Below are 20,269 nucleotides of genomic sequence, written 5' to 3'. Positions count from 1 at the left end.
TCAAATGCACACTAATATGTCTGATAAAAGTCTCCCAGCATGAGTGCACAGAACGTTTATCATAAGAATGACAGTACTGTGGGCAGGGCAAATCACTGACATCATTTCAGGCTGAATTGGATGCTGGAGGCACAAATTAAAACAGTGAGATTTCATGTCAGTGGGCTTTGACAGATGGAAGAGTCATCAAATATCTAACTGTTTAAACCATTAGCTCATCTTTCCACCTGCATTATCTCTGGAAAGGACTCTGTTGGAAGCCTGGAACAAGTGCTCACAGAGATAATTCAGGAGTGTGTGTTATTCTAAAGAGAAATCAGCCTTCTCTTTTGAGGCAGAATGTTTATTTGGCTGCTGCATTTGTAAACTTATTTATCTTGTCTTTCACACATCCTCTCTATTCTGAAAACTGAAAATGGCCTTTCAGCTTCACAGTTGGATCAGTCAATCAAGGGCTACTGTCAGAGCCTTGGCTGCAGTGAACAAGAAAGTCAGATTGAGATTCACGGTGCATTATGATGATTCCCATTTATTTCCACTCCTTGTAAATGCCACTGCACACGCAGTACTAAATTAAGCCTGCTGGTCTTTTGAACTTCAACTGCTCAAGAATTTTGAAACTTGCAGAAGGATCTGTAACAAAAATGACCTGTATTTAAAGGATCCTTTTAAAATGGCCTTCCCCTGTTGTATAAAATGCTCATCAGGGGCAAATTCTGCTTTCCATTAAACCAGTATAAATCTCCAACACTTCACCATTTCAATGAGTCACTCTTGATTTGCACTGGTGTCAATTATTATTAGGGTTTGTTTGTTTCTTTGTTTTAATTTATGGAAACACCCACCACTAAATGTTCAGCACTTTCCAAACACATGAGAAAGTTGATCTCTGTTTTGAGGACCTCACAATCTAAGACCAGACATGTAGACAGAGGTTAGGGGAAAGGGAACAGTAACAATAGGCAAATTTGAATAGAGACTGGAAGTGCCTGGGTCATTACACATATTGAATCTATTTCCCCATATTAAGTATCCTCACACCTTCTTGTCAACTGTCTAAAATGGGCCATCTTGATTATCACTACAAAAGTTTTTTTTCTCCTCTGATAATAGCTCATCTTAATTAATTAGCCTCTTACAGTTGGTATGGCTACTTCCACTTTTTCATGTTCTCTGTATTTATATATATCTTCTTCATAGGTGTGCGCAGCCCATTTCATTAGGGTGTGCACCCAGGGAGCCCCGCCCTAGCCCCGCCCCTGCCATGACCTAGCCCCACCCCCACCCTGCCTCCATCCATTCTCTCCTACTTCCCACCCCGACTTCCCCCCTCAGAACCCCCAACCCCCCCTGCTCCTTGTCCCTGACTACCCCCTCCTGGGACCCCTGCCCCTACCTGCCCCCTAGGACCCCACCCCCATCTAAGCCTTCCTGCTCCTTGTCCCCTAACTGCCCCCTCCTAAGACTCTACCACCTACCTGTCCCCTGACTGCCCCGAACCTTATCCACACCCCCACCCCCAGACAGACCCCCGGGACTCCCATGCCTATCCAACCGCTCCCCGCCCCCTGACAGGACCCCCAGAACTCCCAACCCATACAACCCCCCCCTGCTCCCTGCCTCCCCTAACCCCTCTCCACACCCCTGCCTCCTGACAGCTCCCCAGAACTCCTGACTCATCCAACCCCCACCAGCTCCTTGTCCCCTGACTACCGCCTCCAAAGACACCCCCCCATCCTAATTGCCCCCTCAGGACCCTCCTTGCTCCTTGTCCCCTGACAGCCCTGACCCCTATCACCCCCCACCCCCAGACAGACTCCGGGACTCCCATGCCCCATCCAACCCCCCCGCTCCCTGACCGCCCCCTCCAGAGATCCCTGCCCCTAACCATCACCCGAGAACCCCACCCCCTATCCAACTAGGGGAGGCAGGTTTGTATGATTTTTGGTGGTGCCCAAGCACAGCTGTCCCATAGGACAGATCTGGGCAACCGCCCTGGACCCCATGCTTTGGGGGGCCTTGTGCTTCAGGGAGACACAGAGTCCAGAGCTGCCTGGGGGCTTAGTGGGGAGCCTGGCACCAGCGAGCAAGCCAGCCCCAGCATACCCCACTCCACCCCTTCCCCCAAACCCCTGCCCCTGAGTAATGCTGGGAGCCCGTGGAGTGGAGGGGGACTCCCATAGTGCATTAATTAACCCTTAATAAATACATCAAAATGAAATACATTACAGAGATAAGAACCTGTAATGACAATTTTACTTCATGAGAAGCTCCAGAGAAAGAAGACACAGAGGATGTAATGGTAGAGGGAATCCCAGGGAGACCAAAGGGGCTGGTAGAGGGAGCAGACAGAGAAAAAGGGTAGAGGTAGAGGCAGAGTGGCTGCAGGGTTGGCCCAGTCTTCTGCATCTCCCCTGTGGGTGGAGACACTGATCTCTATCACTGTAAGAGGGAACAATAGAATGGAATGCCCAGAAGAATGAATGACTCAAGGACAATTTCCTGAGGGATCCATACCCTTGCAGAGCTTTTCTAACTCTGGCATTTGCATTTCTACATGGTTTGGCCCACAGAAATAAAAATCTGCACATCTTCCATGTGTTTTTGGACCAATGGAAAAAAAAACAGTTACAATTCAAGAGACTTAAAATTCCCTATGAAACTGACTGAGTTAACAAAATAAATGAGCTTATCAACAACCAGAACATATACTTCTCAGGTGAAAAACTATAACTGGACTTATTTGCAAAGAAATTGTAAGATTTCTTACAGGAAAAGCCAAAAACTGTCTGGAAAGGAAGAGTAGATTAAATTACTTGCCTCAGTGAAATTAAATATCCAGGGAATTGCTGTGCCTGTGATGATGGTGACCGGGGTTTGCTCTCCTGTGGCTCTCCTTCCCCTTGCTGTGGAGGCACAGGAGGGCAGGTCTGCATCTGCAAGCAGGCACCCTGCCTCAGGTGCAGCTCCCATTGGCCTTGGAGGCCAACAGTCTGGGAGTCTCCGGGCCAATGAGCTAGGGGCGGGAGGGGGAAGGCAAAGGGGACAATTGTACCGAGCTCAGGAGCAGAGGAGGCAGGGGGGAGGGGAGCTGCCTCTGGAGGCACAAACTGGGGGCTCTCTGGAGAGGGGTGATGGGGGCACAGGGGCTGGTGGGGATCTTCCAGGGGGGCAGAGGGTTGTGTGGGTCTCTGTGGGGTGGTGGGGGAGTGATGGACAGAGCCAGCTGCAGCCCATTTCTGGTCTGTAGGGGAAGGGAGTGTTGCTATACTCCCGCCCCCCGGAAGCCCCCTCTGTACTGTATATTTTATGCCAGCCCCTTGGTGCCCATCGCTGCTCCTTTCTCCTGTACCCGGCTCCAACTGTTTGTCTGCCCAACAATGCCCCCCACTGTCTGTGTCTGACACTAATATCCTGAGGCTCTCTCTGCCTGCAGCTCCTTCCCCCTCCCTGCTGGGGAGGCGCGGTCAGGCAGCTCTGGCACCGCCCCTCCACAGCTGCCATTGGCTGGGGTTCCTGGCCAATGGGCTGGGAACTGGGTCAGTGCTGGGAGGGGGGAGGGAGGCAGCGTGAGGAGCTGCTCTACCTCTGCCGAGACTCTCCCCAGCACGCAGGGATGCCAGGGTGGGGGGAGCAGCCCCCGAGGTGAGAGCACCTCACCCCCCAGCCCAACCCGCCCTTCTCCCTGTCCCCCGACTGCTCCCCGCCCCTTCCATCCCTCCAACCATGAGGGAGGCTCCTAGCAGCGTCTGGCTCAGCGCAGAGCCATACACGCTGCCCTGTGGGAGCATGCAGCCCTGCCCCTCCACAGCTCTGCCTGCCCTTCATTAGGGTGTGTCCAGGCACACCCGGCACACCCCATGCGCACGCCTATGTTCTTCTTACTATATGCTCCATTCTATGCATCTGATTAAATGGGCTGTAGCCCACAGAAGCTTATACTCAAATAAATTTGTTAGTCTCTAAGGTGCCACAAGTACTCCTGTTCTTTTTGTGGATGCAGACTAACACGGTTGCTACTCTGAAATAGGCAAATTATACACAATGTATATACAATTCAATTTGATTTTTTGTAAGCAGCACAGCAGAAGTGGGCTGTTAAGGGGGTTTATATAGGGGTTTATGTGGATGAGCAGAGGGAGGCAATAATATGCATAAGGGGCATATATAAGTAGAAGGCAGGGATGTGATTGGGTGAGCAACAGACAAATGAACAGGGAGCACTGGCAGAGCAAAGGAGACGGGAACAATGTGAGGAGTCTGAAAGGAGAGAGTTATGTAGAACTTCTAAGTTTAAATTAGATGTGAGAGCAGATGGGGAATCATTGCAGGTATTCCAAGCAAATTAAAGCAGAATCTTGTCCTGTGTGCAAATAAAGCCACTTCAGGCCTGATACTATCACCCTTATTCATGTTGAGTAATTCTTCCTCCACAACTAGCCTCATTTGGTCAGATTCTGATAACCTGGCTTACACCGAATGACACAAATAGTTCAATTTACTTCAATAGGACTATTTGTTCAGGAGGGTACTAGACAACAAAAGTAAGGTATCAGAATTTAGCCCTTTATGTTCAGTGGGCCTACACATGGAGTAAGGTACTAATCAACATAAATAAATATGGCAGAATTGGGTACTTAATTTGTGTGCAATAGATCAGAAGTGGCATTTGCAAGAAAAATTACGCCTCACTTCTAGGCAATGGGTTCATATGTATCGTAGATTTCAGTCATAAAATGGAGGAGAATATTTTCTCTTTTCCTCCCACACCCGTTAAGCAACCTGTATTTCCTCTTGTGGATCTGTATAATGAAATTGCCAGATGACAGCAGCTATTCAAAGAAAAAATCAAGCATATTATTTTCCACTGTCAAAAACACTGGGGAATTACAAGTGAAGATGGAAAAGAATAGCTTAAGAAAAACATGCATACACTGATTACTGTAACTGGGCAACATCCTTCTCTCTGTGCTGCAGACTTCTACTGAGGACTCTGTATGTAAAATTTCCACTGATAGTGGGAATTCTGCTGACAAAAGGACTGCAGAATCCACAACTGAGATCAACACTTCAAATAGAAATATGAAAAGCAACTCACAGAATATTGATAAGGTGTTGCCTTTAAGCCAGTCTTCCCCATGATGCTTTGAGGGTCATGCTAAGAGGGGGAAAATATAAGATTGCTAAACTTATTAAGAAAGATATAATGACTTTTAACACAGTGCCCTGTTGTTTTCGTTAGCCAGCAATGTCTAAATCACAGTAGACAGAAATATACAAACATCAGGTACCACCACCAACAAAAAAAATGAGTAAACAGCAGACGTTAAATATGCAGTTAATAAATATATGAAATATGGCAGAAAGTCTCAAAATGTACTAAAATGGGGGAGAAAAGAGGCACTGCTAGGAGCTAAAACTGTAGACACCCTCCATCCCCCTACCCCCAGGAATCTATAATTGTGACAGGCAGAATGCTCCTTATGAATTCAAAACCATCAGGGGACAAGTCTATAGCGCAAAGTGCGCAGAGACCTCACTGCCTGCCTCCTCCCCTCTATCAGTACCCTGATGTTGAGGAGGTAAATAAGGCCCTCACTCACCAAAGCCAGGAAAGCTGCAGTGCCTGAAGGTGTCTTCGTGGAATTTCTGAAAAACCTCAGAGCCAAGGGACAGGAATGGTTCGCAGCACTGTTCTCCGATATCCATTCCTTAGGGCTTGTCCTGAGGATCTGGCATAAGGCTATGGTCATTGACATTGACAATTTCTCATTGTACTGGCCTGTATTACTCCTCTGCACATTATACAAGCTCAAGGAGAAATTACTAGCAAGAATTAGGCTGCTTGTCACAAAGTTACCAAATGAACAAGCGGATTTCCGACCAGGCCACAGCTGTACTGACCAAGTATTAGCCTTAAGAACAGACACTGAAGTGGGATTCCAAAGAAAACTCAAGCCAGGGGCAGCTTTCTTAGACTTATCTACCATATGGAGCAATGGCCTCCTCCTAAAAGCCAGCAAAATTATCCCATGCAATGCAACAATAACATTCTACCGATACATTCTGACCAATCACAGGTTTCATGTTTTCCTTGGTGACCCAGTCAGCAGGCCATATGCTATTAATGATGACCGACCATAGGGATCAGTCTTAGCATGATCCTGTTTAATATTTTCACCAGCAGCCTTCCCCAAAATCATTATGGAAATTTGCCTATACAGATGATGATGCTTTGACCACACTGGCATGGGATTTACCGACCACAGAGCAAATCCCAGCTAAGGATCATAAAATCATGGAAGAATATTTCTTATATTAGCGGCTAAAACCAAACCCCACTAAAACTGTCATATCATCATCTCATCTAAACACTTTGTAGGGCAAAACTACACAGGAATTTCTTTGACCAACAGATAAGATACAATCCCACCCTGATATATCCTGGATTGATGTTAAATGAAAACCTCACATACCACTAGCATCTTAAAAATATTCAAGACAAAATAAAGATGTGTGTAAATCTCATACAGAAACTGGCAAGGACAATCTGGGGAACAGATGCAAATGCTTTACTTCTGCTTCACTGGCCCTTGTCTACTCTGGTGCAGAATATTGCTCATCCATTCAGGCACATAGCTCACACACATCACTTGTTGAGTCTCAATTTAACACCTTCATGCAGATTATTACGGGCACAATAAAATCAGTGTCACAACCATGTCTTCCAATATTGGTACATATCCACCCAACCCAAGTTACTGTCACATAAGAATTCTTCAGGAGTTCTATCATATTTTAGGTAACAAGGATCTTCCAATACACAAAGACCTAAATAATATACCAAGATTCCAACTCAATCCAGAGAACCTTTTTTGCTTTTAGTGCAAGAGCTCAAAGACTCAGGATTTTTTCCCCCTAGAGATTAATGGTGAGCAAGGTAGAAGGATGCCAGTGTCCCAGATAAACACCTCATCAAGGAACCAACCAAAGAATCCAATGGCTTTTTACTTCCATGGAAAATATGATCCACTTTGAACTACATCCACATATTACATGGCAAATGCTTCTACCTTCTCCATAAATGGGGACTGAGACACAATCTTATTTGTGACTGTAGAAATGGACTTCAAACTATAATAGAATCATAGAAGATTAGAGTTGGAAGAGACCTCAGGAGGTCATCTAGACCAATCCCCTGCTCAAAGCAGGACCAACACCAACTCAATCATCCCAGCCAGGGCTTTGTCAAACAAGGCCTTAAAAACCTCTAAGGATGGAGATTCCACCACCTCCCTAGGTAACCCATTCCAGTGCTTCACCTCCCTCCTAGCAAAATAGTGTTTCCTAATATCCAACCTAGACCTCCCCACTGCAACTTAAGACCATTGCTCCTTGTTCTATCATCTGCCACCACTGAGAACAGCCTAGCTCCATCCTCTTTGGAACCCCCATTCAGGTAGTTGAAGGCTGCTATCAAATTCCCCCTCACTCTTCTCTTCTGCTGACTAAATAGGCCCAGTTTCCTCAGCCTCTCCTCGTAAGTCATGTGCCCCAGCCCCCTAATCATTTTCATTGCCCTCTGCTGGACTCTCTCCAATTTGTCCACATCCCTTCTGTAGTGGGGGGACCAAAACTGGACACAATATTCCAAGTGTGGCCTCACCAGTGCCGAATCACTTCCCTCGGTCTGCTGGCAATGATCCTACTAATACAGCCCAATATGCCATTGGCCTTCTTGGCAACGAGGGCACACTGCTGACTCATATCCAGCTTCTTGTCCACTGTAATTCCCCAGGTCCTTTTCTACAGAACTGCTGCTTAGCCAGTGAGTCCCCAGCCTGTAGCAGTGCATGGGATTCTTCCTTCCTAAGTGCAGCACTCTGCACTTGTCCTTGTTGAATCTCATCAGATTTGTTTTGGCCCAATCTTCCAATTTGTCTAGATCACTCTGGACCCTATCGCTACCCTCCAACGTGTCTGCCTCTCCCCCCATCTTAGTGTCATCTGCAAACTTGCTGAGGGTGCAATCCATCCCATCATCCAGATCATTAATAAGGATGTTGAACAAAACCGGCCCCAAGATGGACCCCTGGGGCACTTCACTGCCAACTAGACATTGAGCCGTCTTATAGTCCATTCATCCAATTCATACTTCTTTAACTTGCTAGCAAGAATACTGTGGGAGACTGTATCAAAAGCTTTGCTAAAGTCAAGATATATCACATCCACCACTTTCTGCATATTCACAGAGCCAGTTATCTCATCATAGAAGGCAATCAGGTTGGTCAGGCATGACTTCCCCTTGGTGAATCCATGTTGACTGTTCCTGATCACCTTCCTCTCCTCCAAGTGCTTCAAAATGGATTCTTTGAGGCTGACCGGTCTGTAGTTCCCTGGGTTCTCTTTCTTCCCTTTTTTAAATATAGGCACTATATTTGCCTTTTTCCCAATCATCTGGGACCTCCCCAATCACCACAAATTTGTATAATCACATCACCCAATTCCCTCAGCACCTTGGATGCATTAGATCTGGACCCATGGACTTGTGCATGTCCAGCTTTTCTAAATAGTCCTTAACCTGTTCTTTCGCCACTGATGGCTGCTCACCTCCTCCCCATACTGTGTGCCAAGTGCAGAAGTCTGGGAGCTGACCTTGTCTGTGAAGACGAGGCAAAAAAAGAATTGAGTACTTCAGCTTTTTCCACATCATCTGTCACTATATTGCCTCTCACATTCAGTAAGGGTCCCACACTTTCCCTGACCACCTTCTTGTTGCTAACATACCTGTAGAAACCCTTCTTGTTACCCTTCACATCCCTTGCTAGCTGCAACTCCAATTGTGCCTTGGCCTTTCTGATTGGCCCCTGTGTGCTCTAGCAATATTTTTATACTCCTCATCAATCAATGTCCTAAATAATTATAGCCCAGTGGTATCTCTGCCATCCACTCCATGTCACCTGAAGCAATCAACTGGATCCCCCAGCCTAGACTTGGACATCTAACATTGCTGCTTTGAAGCCATAATAAAGAAGAAGAATGAATGAGGCAGGGATCCCATGGCATTTCCTAACTTTCAAATGCTTGATTTTGCAATCTAAATCAGGTTATTTTAATTTCCCCTCTCTGTGTGTATGTACAATTTATATTATATGCAGCTATAACAGTTCCCATATCATGTGTCATCAGCAGGCTTTTAACCCTGATCAAACTGATACTACTTGAGTTATAGGAATGACAATATTAGTTGGCAGCAGAAGGCTGTTTTCTCAGAGTGGGATGGCTCCAGCTGAGGGATGTCGGTCAGGGGAAAGCCCGGCCCAACTCACTTTTCTCAACCCCCACTCTGAGGGGATGTGTCTCAGAGCCTGGGCTTCAGCCCAAGTGGGAATGACTATACTTCAATTTTTAGCCCCATAGCACAAGCCCCACAAGCTCGAGTCAGTTGACCTGGGCTCTGAGACTCCATGTTTTTTGTTTTGTTTTTTGCAGTGTAGACGTACCCATATTTAGCCTACTATAGGCTGTCTCTTGAATAATCATTGGATGTGTATTTACCATTCATACTGACATGCTCGTGTCAAAAATATCCCAGGATGGAATTACAATTTTATGCCCTTTCGTTGCACAAAAAAATCCCAGTTCTCACTGGAAAATTTTTACTTTTACTTTGGTTATCAAAGTGGATCACTTACCCGGAGCCAAACTATTCTGATTACTTTCACAGCTTTGTCTAGGAGAGCACAAGTTTAGATTCATAGATTCCAATGCGAGAAGAGAACATTGTGATCATCTAGTCTGACCTCCTGTATAACATAGGCCATAGAACTTCCCCAAAATAATTCCTAGAGCAGATCTTTTAGAAAAACATCCAATTTTGATTTAAAAATTGTCAGTGATGGAGAATCCACCTCACCCTTGTTAAATTGTTCCAATGGTTAATTACTCTCACTTTAAAAATGTATGCCCTATTTCCAGACTGAATTAGTCTAGCGTTAACATCCAGACATTGGGTCATGTTATACCCTTTCCTACTAGACTGAAGCACCAAGTTGTTGTTTTTTTTATTGGTTTGGACTTCATTCTGTTTGCACATTATAATTGTGATCAAGTCATGATCACTTGTGCCTAAGATACCATTAATTTTTAGTTTTGTGACCAATTCCTGTCAACTTTGTCAAGATAGGGTGGTCCAATATAGAATTCCTCCATGTTGGATGCAACACTTTTTGAGTTAGGAATTTGTCATCTATAATATTAAGAAATTCTGAGGATGTTTTCATACTGGCGGCATAAGACCGTTAATGTATGTCACTCAAATTGAAGTCCCCTATGATTATGCAGCTTTTTTCCCTATGCAATATAGGTAGGTGCATAAAGAACAAGTCATCCTGTTCCCTACTGTAACTTGGTGATCTGTAACTGACACCTATTAATATCCCATCTTGTGCTTTATCTGCTAGGACATTGATCAACAAGCATTCAAGATAATTTTCGTCCGAGTTTTCAGTGACTTGGAAACAGGTAATGCCATTTTTTACAAAGAGTGCCACTACCCCTCTCCTTTTGCCAGCCCAATCCTTCAAATAGGTTATAACCATTGATTTTTAACATTCCAATCATATGAATCATACCACCAAGTTTCAGTAATACCAACTAGATCAAATCTGTAGTCATAAAAGAGCAATTCCAATTCTTCCAGTTTGTTACTCAGACTCCTAGCCTTGGTGTATAGGTAATTAAAGAATTTCTTCTCTTCACATCCTTTGGTTTCCTGAATACATTTTATTCTCAACATCTCGATTTTATGCTAAATGAGTGCTCATATCATCCCGCTTTTTATCTTCCCCTTTGCTACTAGTTTAACATTCTCCTGACTACTCTACCCAGCATGTCCCCGAGGAGACCGGTTCCCTTTCTACTGTGGTGGAGGCCATGCAAACTGTACAGCTCTCTCTCCCCACAGAAGGTGGACCAATGTCCCACAAAATTAAAACCTTCTACCACTTACCTCATCCATGGTTCATTTGCAGAATCTTCTGCCTTCCTTCACTTATGGGACAGGAAGTATCTTGAGAAGATCACTTGGACATTCTTCTTTTGCATGCTTCTGAGTTCCCTAAAGTCTTTATTATCTGGGAGCTATACTGCAATGTAGTGTCATTAGTGCCAGCATGAACCACCACCAATGGATCCTTTCCCAACAGCTCCAGAAGCTTAACCAACCTTAGAGTGATGTCTCATGTTTTGGCTCCCATTGCCTGCTAGTTTCTGGCAGAATGTTCCTTTCATTCTTTTGAGTATCGAATCCCCAATAAGGATCAACTGTCTTCCTTGAATAATTGGAGGTCTCTTTGTGGGTAAGCTGGATTTTCTTAAAGGTTGGGCCCAGCTCCCATCCATAGGATGAGTTGGATCTTGAGAGATATCATCCACAGCTTCCATATTCCATCTGTTCTCTCTGGTGGACACAACCTGAATGGCCTCATCTGTTTCCAGCTGTGTTGAATTCTGTCTTGACCTCTTGCCTCATGTCAGGGACTGCAGGTCTCAAATGTCAGTCCACCTGTCTCTTATGAGCCAATAAGTTCCAACCTGTAGAACACTGCAAATCCACAGATATCCGCTTTTAATCCATGGACCATTTTGGTGGATCACGGGTTGGATGCGGACACAAATTTTGTATCCGTGCAGGGCTCTACCAACCTGTCACCCAGTGATCTGCTAACAATTACCTGAACTGGAAGCTGAACTCTGACAGAGGACTCCAGTCCAGGGATCTGATTGGCAGAATACTGGGGGTCCAGATTGGTTTCCTTCTTTTATTTAAACCAAGCACAAGAACAGGAAGTTGTCCATTAAACTGGGTTATCCCAGTTTAGTACTGTTTCCCTTGCACTACCTGCTCCTACTGCCTGACTCTGATCTCCTGGTAACCTTCCTCTGCCTGCCTCGTGACACCTGATTCTTGGTCTGCCCTCTGGCATATCTCAGACTCTGATCTCCTAGTATCTGACCTGGCAGGGCTCTAAACTCCTACTCTGACTGCTAGATAAGACTGCCTGTGTCCTGGTAGTGACATTCTGGTAGTTACAAACTGCCAAGACTCCTCTCTGACTTTCTTTCTCTCTGACACCTTGGTGGCCAGTGTGACTCTGTATGGTACATGCAAAACACTTTATGATATTATAGATATCAATACTTTAAAATTATGATGAATCGTGACAGATATGCCGTGTAAGGTATCTGCAAAAATGTTACAATTTGCCAAGTATAATAATCTTGTTTATATGTTTGTATCTCCTTTGTATTATGAATTACAGATATGTAGGGTATATCTGTATTTCCAAACTTGTGCTGTGTTTCTAGATGACACCCCCAGACAGAATGGCATCAGCACTGCCTAGCCTGTTCGATGGCCCACGAAGGGTCATCAACTGCACAACGAACCCATTGAAAGGAACTAGGGGATACATCTTATTAGTCAGCAAGGCATGGGGTATGCTTACGGACAGAACTCTAAGGCCTTTCCACGCCATGTGCTGTAAAGCTTGTTTTTGGAACACAGGAAGTATAAGCCACATTGCAAAAGGAATATAAAGGGCAGCTGCACCATCTCTAGTTTATCTCCAATCCTGCTTCCTACCTCTGGAGTAACTTCTCCACAAACTGAAGCTCTGAACAAAGGACTGAATGACCCATCCAAGCTGGGGATGTATTCCAGAGGGACTTTCAAGCCAGTAAACTCACCTGATATATGGACTCTGAAGTCTTTGTATGTATGTGACTGCTTTACCATTTAACAACTGTCTTTCCATAAACAGAAAGTGGCAAGATTAAGAGAGACAGGAAAGAGAAATGTAGGAAAAAGGAAAAGCAAAATTACCAAACAATAATATATAGGGAATATTTTCTAACAAAGAAAACAAAAAATGTGGAAAATTAAATAGAAATGATAACAGGAAATTAAAACAATAAACAGATCCCAATCCTTCTCCCACGGAAGTCAGTGAAAAAACTCCCATTGACTTCAGTGAGAGAATGTTCAGGCCTACAGTTTCTATCATCAGACATGTTACCAGTTACTGTCTCAGGTCTGCAATGAGATCCATATGGACAGTCCCCAACACCCCATGGAGTCCCTCTGACTTCCATGGACATCTGTGCAGATGCAAGAGTCCAAAATGAAGACGCTGGAGTCCATGCTGGCAGTGGATGTGTTCAATGAATAACAGTAATTTATTTAAAGAGCCCCTTCGTAGTTATGGGGATTGTCTTAATGATTATAAAAGGCCACTAACAGTTTTGAAATTGCCCATCTATTAATATTCAAGTAGAAGAGTGTCTTCAAATGTGCTCTTCAGTTTTATCTTGTGCAATGGGTCACTGGAGATATCTTATTAGCTGAAATCATACATACGAAACCAGTGGTACATATCTTGCCATTCATAATCACGCTTTTGTGACCTGTTCCATTAAAATAACAAAAAATAAATGGTCATTTGAGACTGGGATAACTGGTCTATAGTTGGTCCTGTGAGAACTGTAATCAATTTTGTTCATTACATTTGCATCTCTTTGGAAAAAAATAATGGTTCTCAGGTATATTCAATTTACATTTCCTGTTTTCAAGCCACCAAGACTATCCCACACCTTGGTATTAGAGGATATTGGTATAATATCTTGCTGTAACTTCAGAGTTACTGAGATCAACAACATGAATTTCCATTGTATTTTATTAATTACTGTGTTGAACTTAATAAAGAGCTTCCTTAAAAAGAAAAACAGCAGCATTAAAGGTGTACACAATATTTCCTTAGAATGGCAATAAGCTGAATTTTTATTTAGATACTACATATACACAAAATGATGTAGAAGGTTTATGGACTCAATCTTCAGCTGTGCCACGCTACTACTAGGAGGAATTCAGAAGAAGCATGGGGACCAATCCTAGGCCAACCAGAGGCTAAAACAGGGATCCATGGCCTTTTCAATGAGGAGAAAACTTAAGTTCCCCCCCAATAGAATGATTTGTGGGAGAGACATTTTCTTCTCCAAAGCTCCCACATGTAAGTTTTACCACAGGAGAGAATGATCTGTCCCTACAATGAAGAAAACTCTAGAAAAATATAAGATAGGGGAACAATCCTGACGGGGAGACAAAGTGGAAGACCTAATTGTTCTCTTCTATCTCTTACTTTTCTCATCCTACGTAATGGATTTTAAATAGTTAGGAAATCGTAAGTTAAATATTTGATGTAAAACATCTAGGCGGTAAGGAATGCACAAGTACAAAACACAAGGGACGTGCCTGATCATGCCAAGGCCTTTCAAATCTGTTGTTTTTACTACCCAATTTCCTTTTTCTGTAAAATTGTCTACAGATTTGATTTAAAAAAACTTCACTAATTTAAATAATGGAATGTAAAAATAAATCAATGAATTAACCACACAATCTCTCGGAGAGATGCCATGTGCTACTGACATGATTTCTTGACAAACTTCTCTGTCATATATGAGATGCAAATAGATGTGGTGGCAAATTATGTCATTTTAATGTGTAACTATCTGAGCGCACTTGCTAACAAGGTAAAAGGTAACATCTATTGCCATTGCTTGTGCCTATAGTTATTTGCTCCACAAAACTGTGCCCGTAAGGACTGTGGGAACAAAACTAAAGGCTCACTGTGAAAGTTGGGTGGTGCCCTTTTAAAAATTTGTTCTGAAATGTTAAAAAATTGTCTTCATTTTACACCGTTTGGTTGAGATGACCAGAGCAGTGGAGGGAATATGGAGAGAAGATGTCTGGCAAAATCCCCCACACTGCTTTGAAATCTCAGCTTTTATGCAACCCACCTATTTAATTATAAATTGCAAAATATGATGGGGTAAATCCTGCTGCAAAAACCTTCTGGGAAATCACATTTCCCATGGACTCAGCACCACTAAGAATACAGTCTAATACATATTTATTTCTTTTCCTTATAATTGCCAAACCTATTGTTGTTATGCAAAATATTTATGTTACCCTCCTTCCTACTAGGGAATGATAAGACAAGCTATCATGTGCACTCTAAGCATTCAGCAATACAAGATGTGAATAATAGCCATGTTTTCAGTTTAAAAAAAAAATCTTAACTTGAAACATTCAGTCTTTCATTCCTTTCAAGACAGTAATTCAATCTAAAGGTTGCCCTCAAATTCATGCTAGATAAGATATATGTTGTATGGCTGCTATGCACTTGGCACTGACTCAAATGGATGTTCATTTAACCTCTGCCCTGCTTTAGAAGTTGGGCCACATTTTTGTTTGTTTCCTTCTTTTTTCATGCAGACAAAAGCCATTCAGTGAGTTTCTTTCAGAGATTAGCAGAGGTACAGTATCAGCCTCAATAATAAAAAGGGAAAGCGACATCAAGATCATTGAAAGGATGTGAAAGTCCCTGCATATTCTTAAGGAGGTGATTTAATTATGATGTATCACATACTCTGAATGAACCTCTTTTATGGGTGGTGAGGTTTCTCTGTAACAGTGTAACAAGTAGAACCTGTTTCCTTGAGAATTCAGGATGCCTGAGTATTGAAATTGAGAAGAGCTAGTAGGAATATTTTTCACTCTTTCTTCTGATCCCAACATGCTACTGTTCATGTGCAGCCAATGTAACTTACAAATATAGCATTTTTATCATTGATAAGACTAATAATCTTTCTATGTTGTATTTTGATTTTCATGCAATAGCATACTCAATAAGTATCATCAATTGGAAAAATGTCATTGTCTTCAAAGGGAGCTGGATTAGACCCTACATGATCTAAAATTCTTACTGTGGAGATGTTGATACAATATATACCAAGGATCACCATATGCTAGAGCTAATATTAGCATCAGCATTTAAGCAGATTACATTAAAACAGTAATGCACAAACCTAAATAAATAAATTAATGGAGATATCCTATCTCCTAGAACTGGAAGGGACCTTGAAAGGTCATTGACTCTAGCCCCCTGCCTTCACTAGCAGGACCATGTACTGATTTTGCCCCAGATCCCTAAGTGGCCCCCTCAAGGATTAAATTCACAACCCTGGGTTTAGCAGGCCAATGCTCAAACCACTGAGCTATCCCACCCCCCTTTTTGCATATGGGAAGTCTGGATTTCATAAAACAGAGTACACTATGTCAACTAAACAATGCACCTCTTTAGTAAGTGATCTATTCCATTATAATGCTACTGGGTTTTGACCCCATTTATAGTAAATCTATCAGGGAATAAACAGTGAATATAGATCACTACATGATTCAATGCCTAAATTATTGTAGGCCTACTTCATCATGGAGATTTAGGGTCTGTAGCCTTTTTTCCACAGTTTCCTAATTGCCCATTCTTCACAGTTTTCAGGTGAATTACTAAGGCAGGAAATGGATGCATCTAACATTGTGCGTTTACGAAAAGAGCAGTCAGTGACTAGACCCTGCAGTTCCACTTTAACCCTCTAACTCTGCTGAAGCATTGTTGCTTCTCTCCAGGCAACCTAGCAAAATTCTTGTCCAGCAAAATCAGTTGGTTATCAGCTCACTTACCCCCGAAGCTTTTGGGGTCAAAGAGTCAGTTTGAGAAAGGGTAACAGTAGAGCCACTGGGATTTGTGAAAGAATTTTGTCAAAGAAATTCAGTCCTATGCTGTATATTAAGCATACAACTGAACAAAATGTCTAATGTTGGAGTATTTCAGAGTTATTGGACGTACGCTTTAACAAGATTGGCTGCTTCACTCACTTCTCTAAAACATTGTGTCAAACAGAAATTATGGGTCAGATTTTCAGTCGGTGTACACTGGCATAATTCCAGATTGCTATAGGCCAGGGGCGGACAAACTTTTTGGCCTGAGGGCCACATAGGGTTTTCAAAATTGTATGGAGGGTCGGTTAGGGGAGGCTGTGTCTCCCCAAACAGCCAGGTGTGGCCCAGCCCCCGACCTCTATGCGACCCACCCTGCTTCTCACCCCGTGACAGCCCCCCCTGGGACTCCTACCCCATCCAACCCCCCCCATTCCCTGTCCCCTGAGGGCCCCCCCCAGGACTCCTGCCCCATCCACCACCCTCTGCTCTCTGTCCCCTGACCGCCCCCAGGCCCTCCTCCCCTAACTGCCCCCCGGCACCCCATCCAACCCCCCCTCCTTCCTGACTGCCCCCCCAGGACCTCTACCCCCATTCAACCCACCTGTTCCCCGCCCTCTGACCGCCCCAACCCCTATCCACACCCCCGCCTCCTGATCACCACCCCAAACTCTCCTGCCCTCTTACTGTACTGCCTGGAACACTGGTGGCTGGTGGCGCAGTGAGCTGAGCTGAGGCTGCGGAGGAGGGGGAACAGCAGGGGAGGGGCCGGGGGCTAGCCTCCTGGGCCAGGAGCTCAGAGGCCAGGCAGGAGGGTCCCGCGGGCCGGATGTGGCCCACGGGCCGTAGTTTGCCCACCTCTGCTATAGGCCTATTCCCATTTCCACCAGCAGAGGATATGGCTCTCTGGGTGCTTTACCTGACTATAAAGATCACAGGATTATGTTTTATCATAGCGAGCGTTTTTCAGAAAAAATCTTTATCAGCTCCTTCGGAAGACAAGTTTCTTAAAGTCAAAGACAAGTTTAATTTCCAAAAACCAGAGTGAAAGCTCCTGGGTAGTTAAAGAAGCACGTACCTTTGAACACTGTTTATGATTCTGGCACCAAACAAGGGAGCCATTGTTCTGCAAAAGAAAAAATATATATATATATATATTAATATTAAATATGTCATTAAAAATTGCCCAGATCATGCCATCAGTTTTTAGGCTGAACGTCTCTTCTAATTCTGTTTGGAAACTGATGTTACAACACAAGCCCAGTAACAATCCTGACAATTGTTTAGTTGTTATTGGGTGAGGTCCTCATTCCTGCCTTGGCCCTTTACATTGGGTAAAAGGCCTAGCATGGCATAAAGGTCCCTTAAAAGCCCTGGTTACAACTGGGAGAGAGTTCCCCCCAGCATAGGCACAGAGGAACCCAGCCATAAGGCTGCCTTCTGAGGATCCCCCCACCCAGCACTGATTGTAGAGGCATGCTGAGGGGCAGAACTGAGAACAGGAGGAATGTGTCAGAGCACATCAGGCAGCACTGTGGAGATTCTAGGCAGTGCTCCAGCTGACGAGGGAGGCTGGTGTAACTCTGACAAGCTCTTAGGGCATCTAAGTTACAACAAGGGTCTCTACAGCCCCCAAAGTAGCTCAGGATTAATAAGATGCAAAGGTGGATTAAAACCACTATCGTCCTTCCTCCCCTGGGTTGCAAGTTTACCTAAAATTCCAAAATCTCATCTATTATTTTTCACCTACTCTGTATAGTGGGGTCTGTGGATAAAAGCACAGGAAAGAAAATCATTTTGTCCATTTTTTCCCCTTAAAGCAGACACGAAGGCCTTGATATAGCAAAAGCATTTAAAACACGTGGTTAACTTTAAACACATGATGTCAAGTATCAGGGGGTAGCCGTGTTAGTCTGTATCTACAAAAACAACAAGGAGTCTGGTGGCACCTTAAAGACTGTTCCGAAGAAGTGAGGTTTTTACTCACGAAAGCTTATGCCCAAATAAATCTGTTAGTCTTTAAGGTGCCACCAGACTCCTTGTTGTTTTAAACACATGAATAGTCTCAGACATCAACAGGACAACTTGCATGTTTAAAGCTAAGCACATGCTTAAGCACTTTGCTTGGTAGGACTTGAATTATAAACATTGATTTCCACATTTCTGTGATTAAAATAGAGAGAGGATGGTGGTAGGACGCAGTACATACCCTTTCTGAATTTGGACCTGCATATTGGACCTGATCCAAAGCCCACTGAAGTCACGTTAAGTGTGTCCATTGATTTCTACGGGCTTTGGATCAGCCCATTATGAAGTACAGGGACAGATATTTAAAACACTGAATTAACAAGAATTACACTTCTACTTTACAAGCTCAATTAATGCAATTAAAATTATGTACATGCTTGTTGGAGATGAATATGGTAGAAGAGAGGACCTGCATCTGTAGGTCAGGAAATTCTACTTAGTTCCAGTAATGAATTTTAGTTTTGTTTATTTTTATATGGCAGAATAGATGTTTTTAGCATCACAGCTATTTGTTAGAATATCTAAGAAGATGAGATATATAAAGATGAGCAACTGGTACTCCACTTATCCAAAGCTCATTTTAGTAGCAGTCTTAAAAGGTTCTTGATTCATATAATTTGATTTCAATATTTTATGTGCATTTGCCTTTTCATCTTCACAATTATCTACTATAAAACCACTGCTTCATATATACAATCTCATATTTAGCTGTGATTATTTTAGAATTTTACTAGCTACAATGTTTATAGACACAAGAATAATTAAATATAAATATAAAAACAGAAGTCATGCACAACCCCTTACAAAGATATAAATAGTTGAAATAAAACTTTAGGATCTCTATAAAGAACACACACAAGTGGGAATGCTTTAGTATTATCCTCAATGTTGCTCTAGAATGTATTGATTCCCTTTTCAAATCTAGTCAGTGGAAATGTTAAAGCAATATTTTACATGCTACTTTCATTTTCTTACTTCTTCACTTAAAAAAGTAATAGAAAAAGCAATGATTGCAATAACAGATTAGTAGCAATTTATTGTTTTATTTCCTAGTCAGGCAGCCCCTTCTACTGAAACAAAAAAAGCATTCTTGTTTTTTAATTATATCTGGTACTTGGAACAATACCTCAACAAATATCCAGATGGATGGCTTTCCTTCTTTTTAATGTTTTACAGCTACAAACATTTGCATTTTCCTACTGTAAACTAGTATGTGTTCAATTAAAAAAAAAATTCTAAGTTCAGAGCCACATAAAACCATCACTTAGCAGAGTCAGCTGCATACAAACTAATATGTACTGAATGTTACACTGTATTTTATAAGGTGAAAGAGCAAATTTTCAATGCTTTACTTGAACAATATGGAAACTAACATTCTAAACCCTGATTCCTTTCCCTTTGCAAATGACTAATACAAATAGCATTTACATTCAAGAAGTGTACTTGACCTGTAAACTTAAGACCAGATTGCCTTTGAGAATTTCCTTCTGAATTTTAAAACAAATGAACCAAAAATTCAAATGCAAGTGATTAGAAAGTGAAAGATGACAAAGCCATTTGCCTTGGAAATATTACAAGTACATAATTCAAGCTTTTGATGAAAACATGAAAAACAAATATTTATAA

The 20,269-nt window shown here is 42.9% G+C and overlaps 1 protein-coding gene across 2 annotated transcripts in view; it reads right to left on the bottom strand.

Annotated features, from left to right (window-relative positions):
• The window catches only part of ANOS1 (anosmin 1), a 182,228-nt gene that overhangs the window by 130,793 nt on the left and 31,166 nt on the right, over nucleotides 1-20,269 (bottom strand). For both annotated transcript variants that reach the window (XM_034757339.1, XM_034757345.1), the window contains exon 2: nucleotides 17,694-17,741. In XM_034757339.1, coding sequence (XP_034613230.1) covers nucleotides 17,694-17,741 — 48 coding nt within the window. The remainder of the gene's footprint in view (nucleotides 1-17,693; nucleotides 17,742-20,269) is intronic.

Source organism: Trachemys scripta, chromosome 1 (assembly GCF_013100865.1).
Source record: "Trachemys scripta elegans isolate TJP31775 chromosome 1, CAS_Tse_1.0, whole genome shotgun sequence".
Taxonomy (NCBI): domain Eukaryota; kingdom Metazoa; phylum Chordata; order Testudines; family Emydidae; genus Trachemys; species Trachemys scripta.
This window is presented reverse-complemented; position numbering and strand designations above follow the sequence as displayed.